The sequence below is a fragment of the Giraffa tippelskirchi genome, chromosome 11 (assembly GCF_054371585.1).
Source record: "Giraffa tippelskirchi isolate mGirTip1 chromosome 11, T2T-mGirTip1v1.2.pri, whole genome shotgun sequence".
NCBI classification, from domain to species: Eukaryota; Metazoa; Chordata; class Mammalia; order Artiodactyla; family Giraffidae; genus Giraffa; species Giraffa tippelskirchi.
The window spans coordinates 76192105-76204373 of record NC_137285.1 but is presented as its reverse complement, the minus strand read 5'-3'; the positions used below and the strand labels follow the sequence as shown (position 1 = coordinate 76204373).

At 56.0% G+C, this 12269-nt stretch overlaps 1 protein-coding gene and 1 long non-coding RNA gene across 3 annotated transcripts; one reads left to right on the top strand and one right to left on the bottom strand.

Annotated features, from left to right (window-relative positions):
- The first annotated feature begins 1814 nt into the window (after positions 1–1814).
- On the top strand, positions 1815–9631 carry LOC145527633 (uncharacterized). 2 transcript variants are annotated; one of them, XR_014069801.1, is made up of 3 exons: positions 1815–4343; positions 6564–6821; positions 7447–9631. It is a non-coding gene; the product is annotated as an uncharacterized LOC145527633 (long non-coding RNA). The 2 variants fall into 2 exon arrangements; XR_014069800.1 differs by having other exon boundaries at positions 4343–6821.
- On the bottom strand, positions 1868–3752 carry LOC145527522 (uncharacterized). Its single transcript, XM_081545617.1, has 3 exons — positions 3583–3752; positions 2871–3183; positions 1868–2619 (listed from the first exon to the last, which is right to left on the bottom strand). The coding sequence occupies exons 1-3, from the start codon at positions 3715–3717 to the stop codon at positions 1991–1993; spliced, it is 1077 nt and encodes a 358-aa protein (XP_081401743.1). The 5' UTR covers positions 3718–3752; the 3' UTR covers positions 1868–1990.
- Positions 9632–12269: the final 2638 nt, after the last annotated feature.

The window sequence follows — 12269 nt, the reverse complement described above, 5'->3', positions numbered from 1 at the left end:
GCTGGCTAAGGGGAGTCCCTGGAAATGCAAGGGTGTGGGTTTTGGCAGACTTCAGGGAAGACATGCCAGATGAGCCTGGGAGACTCCAGCTTAAGCTGGATTCAGGAGATATCTCTTCGGGCCAGCTAGTAATTGTAGGATAAGCCTAATGAGTCTTCACAGGATGAAGAGAGTAACGTGCCAAGGTAGCAATTGATGTCCTCATTCGAGAGGATGAAGCTGGTGCTCAGAGAAGGGGGGAACTTGGCCACAGCAAGGAGGTGTGCACCCAGACAGAACCCCCCAGATCCGGCCATTGGAGCTCAGGGAGGCCACTGGTGTGGCTTGTCCCTGTGGCAGGGCCCGAGGCAGGCAGCCCACCCTGATTCCTGCGGGGGCCTGACTTGGGAAGTGCCATCTGGTAGCTTTGAGACTCACCAAACCAAATTGCACTGGAGAGAGGAGGGACACCTTCCTTCATCCACCCCCCACCCCCGCCGGATTCCCACATACCCTGACCCCTTTCTCTCGATTTCGGAGCCATTTCCAGAGTCCCGCTCATATGACCTCATTTGAAGTGCACTGTGGACGGGCTGCCATCTGCAGCTGCTACCACAGCAGCCAAGGGCTTTAGCTCCCGACTACCTCCCTTCCTTTGGAACTTGGGGGCCCTCTACTCCCCACTTGCACACCACAGACCTTTGCTGAGGATTGTGGGGACCCTCACTCAGTTTGCAGCACGTTGTAGCCATCCCTGTCCTCCCTTGAAACTCAGCTTGTGAGCTCCTTTGGAGCAGCGTGGCCCACCGGGCTGCAACGGAAGAGACACAGCTGACAGTGAAACAACAGCTTAGATCTGAGAGCCGGAAAGCTCTGTCAAAAGGGACCTCCCTCTTCACACCGTAGAGGCTGTAGGAGCCGCCAGGCTTTCGGAACCAGTGCTGGGGCCAAAATGACTCCACAGCTGTTTTCCTTCCTGGGGAGGGTTCTGGCTCGAGTGGGAATGGCTCAAGTCTCCTAAGGTTCTGAAAGCCCACTGTGTGCAGATTCACGGTACACAGAGAGGAAAAGGTGGAGTCCTACCCTGGAGGTGGTCACAGCTCACGGATGAGCCAGGCAGGCAGGCAGGCAGGGCATGAGAACACCTGAGCTGCCTTCATGAGTGAATGGTGTGGGGGCAGAGGAAGAGAAGCCGGTCTGCTCCCTCGTGTGGTGCCCAGGGCAGGTTGTCCCCAGAGGAAACCCTTACGACGGTGAGGACTATCACTGCTGTTTCCCAAGGGGTTCCGTCGGTGCGTGTCTTCCCCGGAGCGGTCAGGCCGTCTCTCAAGTACACTGGCCATGGGCATTGCCTCTCCTTGGAACTTCCCATGTGTTTCTCTTTTTTATGGAACAGTGATTTTCTAGAGTGGTTCTGGGCCACAAGGATGTTGGGTCATTTTCTAGCCTTCTGTCATGAAGAACGCTTTCCTGGGCATGGGGGTGGTTTGTTGTTCCAGCTCCCTTTCTTGGCTTCTTTTGGGAGCTGGTGCAACAAGAGGAGCTCAGCCTCTGCCTTCTGGCTGAGATGTCACCCTTCAAACAGCAATGCCTGCCTGGAGATAATGATGGCAGTTGCCAAAAGGGCTTCGTTTGGCACATGGTATCTTGAAAGGACGTACACCGTCCTTTCAGCTATCAAAGGCTAGTTCAAATGACATAAAAATGAGAACTCTCCAATGGAGTCTTACAGTAGGTGGAGAGTCCGAAAAACACTCCTTCAGTCATTTCGCTGAGAGTCACTGATTGGGGACACCAAGAATATAGGAAGGAATGCAGAAAGAAAAGATGAAATTGTGTTCAGGATCGGGGGGAGGGATGAACAGGGCGTGCTTGCCTTGAATCCAGGCTTTGTTGGGGGGTGGGGCATAAAGATGGAACGGGTCTGAAACTACAAAGTGGTGATGGTAACACAGTATCACCAGAGTTACACAACAGTGTTCCCAGATTGCAACAATGATGAAACAGTTTACTAATCCCAACTTAACCAACAAAAATACAGGAAACCATACAAAAAATAAAACATCACCAGAAAGGTGGAAACAAACCACATGCAAAGCAGTTCAGGGGAAAGGAACTCCATGTCCCCTGGGGGCAGACCGAGTTGCCGGCATCCACGGTGAGCAGACAGGGATGGAGGCTGCAGAGCCGACCGCTCCCCTGGACGTGGTGTTTCCGGTAAGGGCTCTGGGTCTCTGTCCAGAGCGGGGGCTCTTTCTCCCTGCAGGGCTGGGTGAGTCATCGTGGGCGTCTGGGTGTTGCGCGGGAGCCAGGGCAGGCTCTCCCTGCCGAGGCGGTGACTCTTCCTCTGCCTCGGGTTCTCTTGCCAAAGCCCGAGCAGGTAGAGGTGCACGTGGAGGTGGAGGTTCTCGCTGAGGGGGTGGGACATCAGTGCCTGGGGCTGGGGGTCCTGCAGGCACGGAGATCCGATCTGCCCGGTGTGCTGGCCAGTACCCAGCTGGCCTGGTGTCTCTGCGAGGGCAAGTCTCGCTTCTCCATCTGCCCTCGGTGGATCCCTGGGTCCTGCACCTGGAGCCACCACCTCTTTAGGGACAGGTCTGGGAAGTGGAGCCTGGTTCCAGTTGGAGGCCAGTGCTAGAGCTGGGGGAGAAGCAAAGTTTGCCCACAGGCCAGCCTTGGCATGTGCGTACCCCGGGACAGAAACCTTCCAAGAGGTTCCCAAAGAATACCCAGCGTCAGATGTCTTTTGGGACTGAAGTGTGCAAGATGGGGGGCGGGGGGTGTGAGGCCAGCGCTTGCTGCAGGCCCAGCAGCAGCTTTCGAGGACTCGTCCCTGTGTAGCTCAGCACCCCTCCCCACACACTCCCGTGCACCAGCCCCAGCGTCCTCACCTCTGTGCTCTGGCGTGCTGGGCTCCAGGTCCTCCTGGTGCCTCAGAGGCCGGGGTTCTCTGGACTCTGGGTCGGAGCCGGGTGTGCTGAGCTCCGTGGCAGCCTCAGACTGGGCCGCCGGCTGTATCCTGGGCGGTGTCTCGGCAGCAGGCCTTCCCCACCTCCGCGTCTCCCCCGGTGGGGCTGATGCCTCCGTGGGCACGCTGACCTGGAGCCTGCACTGGGCCTCACGGGCGGGGGGGTGGTGCTCCGACCCCTCCCTCTGGGAGCTGGATGGGGTGTCCCCGTCCTCGGCCTCATCACGTGGGAAGCTCTGCAACGACAGTGACCGTCAGCCAGCCATGCTGGGAGTTTTCCGAGCTGGGCCTGGCCAGTGGAGCCGCTGCTTCTGCCTGCTCGAACTTCTCTTCCCAGAAGGGTCAGAGACGTGTGTCTGCTCAGATCCCCACCCGGGAGGAAAGAGACCCATCTGAGGGTGTGAGGTCAGCCTGGCCGGTCGGCGCTGCCCACACTCTCCCCATCCCGCCCAGCCTGCTCTCCCCTGGGGTGTGGACACAACTTGTCCACAGGCTTCTGACCCCACATCCGCCTGGGCTTCCTTGAGGGAGACACAGCCCGAGAAACCCGCATCCCCCCACACAGGCAAAGGACCCGGTGTTTCCGGGTGGCATGGGAGAGGTGGCCTGGCCCGGCCTGGGGCTCCCCGTGTTACCTTTCTGTTTCTCCGGGCAAAGGGCCAGAGGCCTCTCGGGGGTGTCCTGAGCCAACGTCGACAGGGTGCCCACGCACACTGCCTGTGAGCTCTCCTGAGGCCCCGGCCTCTGGGCAGGGGCAAACAGCAGAACATCTTGGCAGCAAGTGATCTGGCTGGGGGCTCCTCTCCGCTCTGGAGGCCTGGATACCCGGATTGCGGGTTCTGTTGGGTTCTGTTGCCGGCAGGTGACATCATTTCCTGGGGTTCGTGCTGAGGTCCCTTCCTCAAAACTTCCCAAGGGAATCTCTGGGTTTCTGACTGCTCGACCACCCCCCTTAGGCCATGTGCAGGCACAATGACACCCACACGGCCCAGCCCACAGCCCTGGGGAGGCCTGGGTTCAGCCAGGGCCTGAGCTCCGAGGACCATGCTGCTCTCAGACCAGGCTCCTTCTTCTCATAAGTGGTGTGGCCCTGGACAAGCATATGCCCCTCAGGGTTGCCCCAGTCTCTCCATCTGCAGAGTGGGGGTCATTCTCCCATCTGCTTCCTAGGTCTGTCGGCCTACGAGCAGCTCCATGCCTTTCCACCTGGGGCCGATATCACGTGGAGCTCGTGTGCTGAGACTTCAGAAAGAAAGATTCCATCCAGGGCTGACACAGCACAGAATGGGGCAGAACGAGGCCTGGATGCGCCGTGGAACCCAGGAAAAGGCACTCCCCCTCCTGACTGTTTTGAGACCCCGCATCCAAGTTGGAGGACCGAAAGGAAGACTCGAAGGTCTCCCTCTCTTATAGAAAAGAGTAGCCAACTTTCTGGTCCTCTGTTTCCATTGAGATTCTGTTCAAGGGTCCCAGCTCGGCTTCTGCGGGTGGCTGAGCTTCTAATGGCTCCCTGCGTTCTTGTCTTTTCCTCTCCAAACCTTCCGTCCTTTTCCCCCTTCTGGGGTGGAAGGGCGCTGTCATTGCTTCTACCTTCGAGACAGATTGAGGAAAAGTCTGGACCATCGACTCCTTTCCTCTCTTTGGTTCCGTGTCTCTCTCTGGCTGTGTCCCTCTCTTTTCCTTTCTCAATTCCGTCTGTGTCTTCCTCTTTCTCTCTCGTGTGTGGATGGATGGATGGATGCTAGGGATGCACATGTATATGATTAGATGAGGGTTATGTTTTAGGGATAGGTTAGAGGGAGAGAAAGGCTTTAGGTCAGAGTTGGTCATGGGGGAAGGGTCAAGGGTGGTGGTGGTGTTTCTTGGAATCTGAGTGCTGTGCATTCTTCGTCTCTTTCCATATGAACCCCTTCTCAGATGTCTCTCGTGTTCCGTTTCCTATCTTTTGCATTTGTGAATGCTTAGCCTCTCTGTTGTGAAGAGGTTCCATTGGATGGAAACCCAGTGGTGTACTTCGTTTACCTCTTTCCCTTACTTGAAGAGACCCATTTCGACCTCCGCCCAGCAAATGGCAAGGAGACTCTGATGTTAAGGAGCCTTTGACCTACGCTTCTTTCTAGCTATCTCATGACCTCAGTCTTTAGGGTGAGGTTTTTCCCCGATATTGAGGTGGTATGAGATCAAAACCAATAGCGTTCTTCAGATGTAGCTGTCTGGTTTTCCCATGGACATTGATTGAAGAGGCTTTCTTGTTCCCATTTGGATATTCTCCCCGTCTGTGTCAGAGATGAGTTGACCATGGATGCTGGGGTTTGTTTCTGGACCCTCAACTTTATTCCATCGATCTGGATCTGTGTGTGTTGTTGTGTTCCCAATAGCATACTGTCCTGCTGCTGCTGCTGCGGCTAAGTCACTTCAGTCGTGTCTGACTCTGCATGACCCCATGGCCTGCAGCCTACCAGGCTCCTCCGTCCAGGACATTTTCCAGGCAAGAGTACTGGAGTGGGTCGCCATTGCCTTCTCCGATACTCTCCTGAGGATCCTAGTTTGGTCGTCTAATTTCCTTTCACACAACCTTGGATGTCCGTATCGGGGCTTTTTCGTCGGATTGTATTGACAATGTAGGCTCTTTTCTGTTTCCGTACCCCTTTTGCAATTCTTTGTTCGGTGCGAAAATGCATTGGCATTTTGGGAGGAATAGCATGGAAGCTGTGGATTGCCATGTGGGGCTGTGACATGATTTTCCCAATAGGAATTCTTTCAAGCCCTGAGCACAGCTTCTCTTTCCAGTGATTGGTGTGGGCTTGATCTTCCTCCTTCCATCTCTCGCCGTTTTGTGAGAACAGGTCCATCCTTCCCTTCTGGGGTAGATGGACTCGTGGGTATCACTTCAGTGAATGGCATTGGCAGTGGGGGTGATAATTCCCTTCTCATTGGAAGACTTTGCTGTGAGTATTAGAAATGCAAGTGACTTCTCTTCCCCTTCCTCCCTGTCCATGTCTCAGAGCCACCGGGAAACAGAGGCCTCATCCACGGTCACACAGGCCTGAGGGGGTGCAACTAGACTGTTGTTTCTTCAGGCCCTCAGTGCTGGACATCATCCGGGATACTCTGTGTGTGTCTTCCTCCGTCTGGTGTCCCTTCAGACCTTTCCCTAGTTTTCACAGGCTTGTTGTGTTGGCGTTCTTTGTCTGTTTGGAGACACATCCTTGATAAGCTTTGTGTTTCCACTCATTCGTCTCGCGATGTATGACCTGTCTTTTGCTTTTGTCATGAGGTTTTCCCACAGTAGATATCTTTGATTTTGCAAAGTCCACTGTATTCTCTGGGTTTTTTTTGTGGACTGCCTTTTAGTTTTGTGTGTGAAGACTCAAAGCACGTGTCCGGTTTCTGCTCATTGTTCTTCTAGATTTGTGACAAGTTTTCATGGAAAGTTTGTCTAGGGATAACTGGAAGTGAACTCGGTGTAAGGTGTCAAGTCTCCATCTCCATTCATGTCATCCCCTGCAGTTTCCAATTCCCTGTTCCTGAGTGGTTTTGGAGACCTTGTGGGAAGGTTGGTTGCATTGGAGTTTGCATTTCCACCTTGATTCGATTCACACTGTTCTGCCCTCAGGGACACTGTCAAGGGGGAGTGAGGAGCAGCCTGCATTTCCAGCAGTGACCACACGGTGGGGCGAGTGCTGCTCTCCCCTCTGGGAGCCCCAGGCCACAGGCATCCCAGTGAGAAGCCAGCTCTGTGCTCAGCTGAAAGGAGTTAGTCTCTCAGGAGCCTCGGAGCCCTTGCCTTTGGATCACCCAGGGTGGGCATTTACTGGGACAGAAAAAATTGCCCTGAATTCCATGGACGGAAGAGCCTGGCTGTGTAGAGTTGGTGAGTTGCCGTGAATCAGACACAACTGAGGACACAAAAATTCAATAGATTAAAACACATTTTGGGGGTGGGGGGGAGTGAAAGTGGGTGATGTGGGTTTTTTTGTCTTATATAATAGCCAAGGGAAATCTAGTTTAAACCTAAATTCACATAGATGGGAAAGGTATAGCTCTCCGTCACCCTATTTAAAAAAAAAAAAAAAAACTACTAAACTTTTCTGAAAGTTTATTTAGTAGCTTCCTTGAGCAGTTTATTGTGGAGCATTTTTTTTTTTTTTCTGTGACATTGGCCTCATTAAAAATTAAGGTTTGCCTTTACTGGATAATTTTGTTCATTGGTTTCTTAGAGAACCTTGGTAATCTTTGAGTTTCCTGGGGAGTATGGTCACATGACCTGGCCCTGGCCAATCGGTGCGTTCCACCTCCCTGGCCACTGTGATTGGCTCCGGGCTGGGGCAGTGCCCAATCGGGGCCCAGGGCCGGGCCTCACGTTGGAAGCCAGGGGAAGACGAGCTCTCGTCCTGCTGGGGTAGGGGAAGGGGTGGGGCCGGGGGAGGTCAGGCTCCAGCAGTGGGAGGGGCTTGAGGTCCGCCTGCGGCAGTTGGTGACGTTCCTGCTCCCCTCAGGGCAGAGCCGCCGGCCTGAGAATGAGGGCGCTGCTGAGCCCAGGGGCTGGGATGGCCCGTTGCTGCTGTGGTCCCAGAGCTCCCCCCGAGACCTGAGGGAAGCCGTCTGCCCGTGAGTCCTCTCCCGCTTGTCTGTCAGCTTGTTTGAAGCATGCTGGGTTTTCTGCCCAGCTGGCTAAGGGGAGTCCCTGGAAATGCAAGGGTGTGGGTTTTGGCAGACTTCAGGGAAGACATGCCAGATGAGCCTGGGAGACTCCAGCTTAAGCTGGATTCAGGAGATATCTCTTCGGGCCAGCTAGTAATTGTAGGATAAGCCTAATGAGTCTTCACAGGATGAAGAGAGTAACGTGCCAAGGTAGCAATCGATGTCCTCATTCGAGAGGATGAAGCTGGTGCTCAGAGAAGGGGGGAACTTGGCCACAGCAAGGAGGTGTGCAACCAGACAGAACCCCCCAGATCCGGCCATTGGAGCTCAGGGAGGCCACTGGTGTGGCTTGTCCCTGTGGCAGGGCCCGAGGCAGGCAGCCCACCCTGATTCCTGCGGGGGCCTGACTTGGGAAGTGCCATCTGGTAGCTTTGAGACTCACCAAACCAAATTGCACTGGAGAGAGGAGGGACACCTTCCTTCATCCACCCCCCACCCCCGCCGGATTCCCACATACCCTGACCCCTTTCTCTCGATTTCGGAGCCATTTCCAGAGTCCCGCTCATATGACCTCATTTGAAGTGCACTGTGGACGGGCTGCCATCTGCAGCTGCTACCACAGCAGCCAAGGGCTTTAGCTCCCGACTACCTCCCTTCCTTTGGAACTTGGGGGCCCTCTACTCCCCACTTGCACACCACAGACCTTTGCTGAGGATTGTGGGGACCCTCACTCAGTTTGCAGCACGTTGTAGCCATCCCTGTCCTCCCTTGAAACTCAGCTTGTGAGCTCCTTTGGAGCAGCGTGGCCCACCGGGCTGCAACGGAAGAGACACAGCTGACAGTGAAACAACAGCTTAGATCTGAGAGCCGGAAAGCTCTGTCAAAAGGGACCTCCCTCTTCACACCGTAGAGGCTGTAGGAGCCGCCAGGCTTTCGGAACCAGTGCTGGGGCCAAAATGACTCCACAGCTGTTTTCCTTCCTGGGGAGGGTTCTGGCTCGAGTGGGAATGGCTCAAGTCTCCTAAGGTTCTGAAAGCCCACTGTGTGCAGATTCACGGTACACAGAGAGGAAAAGGTGGAGTCCTACCCTGGAGGTGGTCACAGCTCACGGATGAGCCAGGCAGGCAGGCAGGCAGGGCATGAGAACACCTGAGCTGCCTTCATGAGTGAATGGTGTGGGGGCAGAGGAAGAGAAGCCGGTCTGCTCCCTCGTGTGGTGCCCAGGGCAGGTTGTCCCCAGAGGAAACCCTTACGACGGTGAGGACTATCACTGCTGTTTCCCAAGGGGTTCCGTCGGTGCGTGTCTTCCCCGGAGCGGTCAGGCCGTCTCTCAAGTACACTGGCCATGGGCATTGCCTCTCCTTGGAACTTCCCATGTGTTTCTCTTTTTTATGGAACAGTGATTTTCTAGAGTGGTTCTGGGCCACAAGGATGTTGGGTCATTTTCTAGCCTTCTGTCATGAAGAACGCTTTCCTGGGCATGGGGGTGGTTTGTTGTTCCAGCTCCCTTTCTTGGCTTCTTTTGGGAGCTGGTGCAACAAGAGGAGCTCAGCCTCTGCCTTCTGGCTGAGATGTCACCCTTCAAACAGCAATGCCTGCCTGGAGATAATGATGGCAGTTGCCAAAAGGGCTTCGTTTGGCACATGGTATCTTGAAAGGACGTACACCGTCCTTTCAGCTATCAAAGGCTAGTTCAAATGACATAAAAATGAGAACTCTCCAATGGAGTCTTACAGTAGGTGGAGAGTCCGAAAAACACTCCTTCAGTCATTTCGCTGAGAGTCACTGATTGGGGACACCAAGAATATAGGAAGGAATGCAGAAAGAAAAGATGAAATTGTGTTCAGGATCGGGGGGAGGGATGAACAGGGCGTGCTTGCCTTGAATCCAGGCTTTGTTGGGGGGTGGGGCATAAAGATGGAACAGGTCTGAAACTACAAAGTGGTGATGGTAACACAGTATCACCAGAGTTACACAACAGTGTTCCCAGATTGCAACAATGATGAAAAAGTTTACTAATCCCAACTTAACCAACAAAAATACAGGAAACCATACAAAAAATAAAACATCACCAGAAAGGTGGAAACAAACCACATGCAAAGCAGTTCAGGGGAAAGGAACTCCATGTCCCCTGGGGGCAGACCGAGTTGCCGGCATCCACGGTGAGCAGACAGGGATGGAGGCTGCAGAGCCGACCGCTCCCCTGGACGTGGTGTTTCCGGTAAGGGCTCTGGGTCTCTGTCCAGAGCGGGGGCTCTTTCTCCCTGCAGGGCTGGGTGAGTCATCGTGGGCGTCTGGGTGTTGCGCGGGAGCCAGGGCAGGCTCTCCCTGCCGAGGCGGTGACTCTTCCTCTGCCTCGGGTTCTCTTGCCAAAGCCCGAGCAGGTAGAGGTGCACGTGGAGGTGGAGGTTCTCGCTGAGGGGGTGGGACATCAGTGCCTGGGGCTGGGGGTCCTGCAGGCACGGAGATCCGATCTGCCCGGTGTGCTGGCCAGTACCCAGCTGGCCTGGTGTCTCTGCGAGGGCAAGTCTCGCTTCTCCATCTGCCCTCGGTGGATCCCTGGGTCCTGCACCTGGAGCCACCACCTCTTTAGGGACAGGTCTGGGAAGTGGAGCCTGGTTCCAGTTGGAGGCCAGTGCTAGAGCTGGGGGAGAAGCAAAGTTTGCCCACAGGCCAGCCTTGGCATGTGCGTACCCCGGGACAGAAACCTTCCAAGAGGTTCCCAAAGAATACCCAGCGTCAGATGTCTTTTGGGACTGAAGTGTGCAAGATGGGGGGCGGGGGGTGTGAGGCCAGCGCTTGCTGCAGGCCCAGCAGCAGCTTTCGAGGACTCGTCCCTGTGTAGCTCAGCACCCCTCCCCACACACTCCCGTGCACCAGCCCCAGCGTCCTCACCTCTGTGCTCTGGCGTGCTGGGCTCCAGGTCCTCCTGGTGCCTCAGTGGCCGGGGTTCTCTGGACTCTGGGTCGGAGCCGGGTGTGCTGAGCTCCGTGGCAGCCTCAGACTGGGCCGCCGGCTGTATCCTGGGCGGTGTCTCGGCAGCAGGCCTTCCCCACCTCCGCGTCTCCCCCGGTGGGGCTGATGCCTCCGTGGGCACGCTGACCTGGAGCCTGCACTGGGCCTCACGGGCGGGCGGGTGGTGCTCCGACCCCTCCCTCTGGGAGCTGGATGGGGTGTCCCCGTCCTCGGCCTCATCACGTGGGAAGCTCTGCAACGACAGTGACCGTCAGCCAGCCATGCTGGGAGTTTTCCGAGCTGGGCCTGGCCAGTGGAGCCGCTGCTTCTGCCTGCTCGAACTTCTCTTCCCAGAAGGGTCAGAGACGTGTGTCTGCTCAGATCCCCACCCGGGAGGAAAGAGACCCATCTGAGGGTGTGAGGTCAGCCTGGCCGGTCGGCTCTGCCCACACTCTCCCCATCCCGCCCAGCCTGCTCTCCCCTGGGGTGTGGACACAACTTGTCCACAGGCTTCTGACCCCACATCTGCCTGGGCTTCCTTGAGGGAGACACAGCCCGAGAAACCCGCATCCCCACACACAGGCAAAGGACCCGGTGTTTCCGGGTGGCATGGGAGAGGTGGCCTGGCCCGGCCTGGGGCTCCCCGTGTTACCTTTCTGTTTCTCCGGGCAAAGGGCCAGAGGCCTCTCGGGGGTGTCCTGAGCCAACGTCGACAGGGTGCCTACGCACACTGCCTGTGAGCTCTCCTGAGGCCCCGGCCTCTGGGCAGGGGCAAACAGCAGAACATCTTGGCAGCAAGTGATCTGGCTGGGGGCTCCTCTCCGCTCTGGAGGCCTGGATACCCGGATTGCGGGTTCTGTTGGGTTCTGTTGCCGGCAGGTGACATCATTTCCTGGGGTTCGTGCTGAGGTCCCTTCCTCAAAACTTCCCAAGGGAATCTCTGGGTTTCTGACTGCTCGACCACCCCCCTTAGGCCATGTGCAGGCACAATGACACCCACACGGCCCAGCCCACAGCCCTGGGGAGGCCTGGGTTCAGCCAGGGCCTGAGCTCCGAGGACCATGCTGCTCTCAGACCAGGCTCCTTCTTCTCATAAGTGGTGTGGCCCTGGACAAGCATATGCCCCTCAGGGTTGCCCCAGTCTCTCCATCTGCAGAGTGGGGGTCATTCTCCCATCTGCTTCCTAGGTCTGTCGGCCTACGAGCAGCTCCATGCCTTTCCACCTGGGGCCGATATCACGTGGAGCTCGTGTGCTGAGACTTCAGAAAGAAAGATTCCATCCAGGGCTGACACAGCACAGAATGGGGCAGAACGAGGCCTGGATGCGCCGTGGAACCCAGGAAAAGGCACTCCCCCTCCTGACTGTTTTGAGACCCCGCATCCAAGTTGGAGGACCGAAAGGAAGACTCGAAGGTCTCCCTCTCTTATAGAAAAGAGTAGCCAACTTTCTGGTCCTCTGTTTCCATTGAGATTCTGTTCAAGGGTCCCAGCTCGGCTTCTGCGGGTGGCTGAGCTTCTAATGGCTCCCTGCGTTCTTGTCTTTTCCTCTCCAAACCTTCCGTCCTTTTCCCCCTTCTGGGGTGGAAGGGCGCTGTCATTGCTTCTACCTTCGAGACAGATTGAGGAAAAGTCTGGACCATCGACTCCTTTCCTCTCTTTGGTTCCGTGTCTCTCTCTGGCTGTGTCCCTCTCTTTTCCTTTCTCAATTCCGTCTGTGTCTTCC

Coding starts and splice junctions, on each gene's coding strand:
- LOC145527522 (XM_081545617.1), bottom strand. CDS start 3,717: ATGTTCTGCTGTTTGCCCCTGCCCAGAGGCCGGGGCCTCAGGAGAGCT. Junction 3,184..3,582: donor TTGCCCGGAGAAACAGAAAG/GTAACACGGGGA, acceptor CTGTCGTTGCAG/AGCTTCCCACGTGATGAGGC. Junction 2,620..2,870: donor CAGCACGCCAGAGCACAGAG/GTGAGGACGCTG, acceptor CTTCTCCCCCAG/CTCTAGCACTGGCCTCCAAC.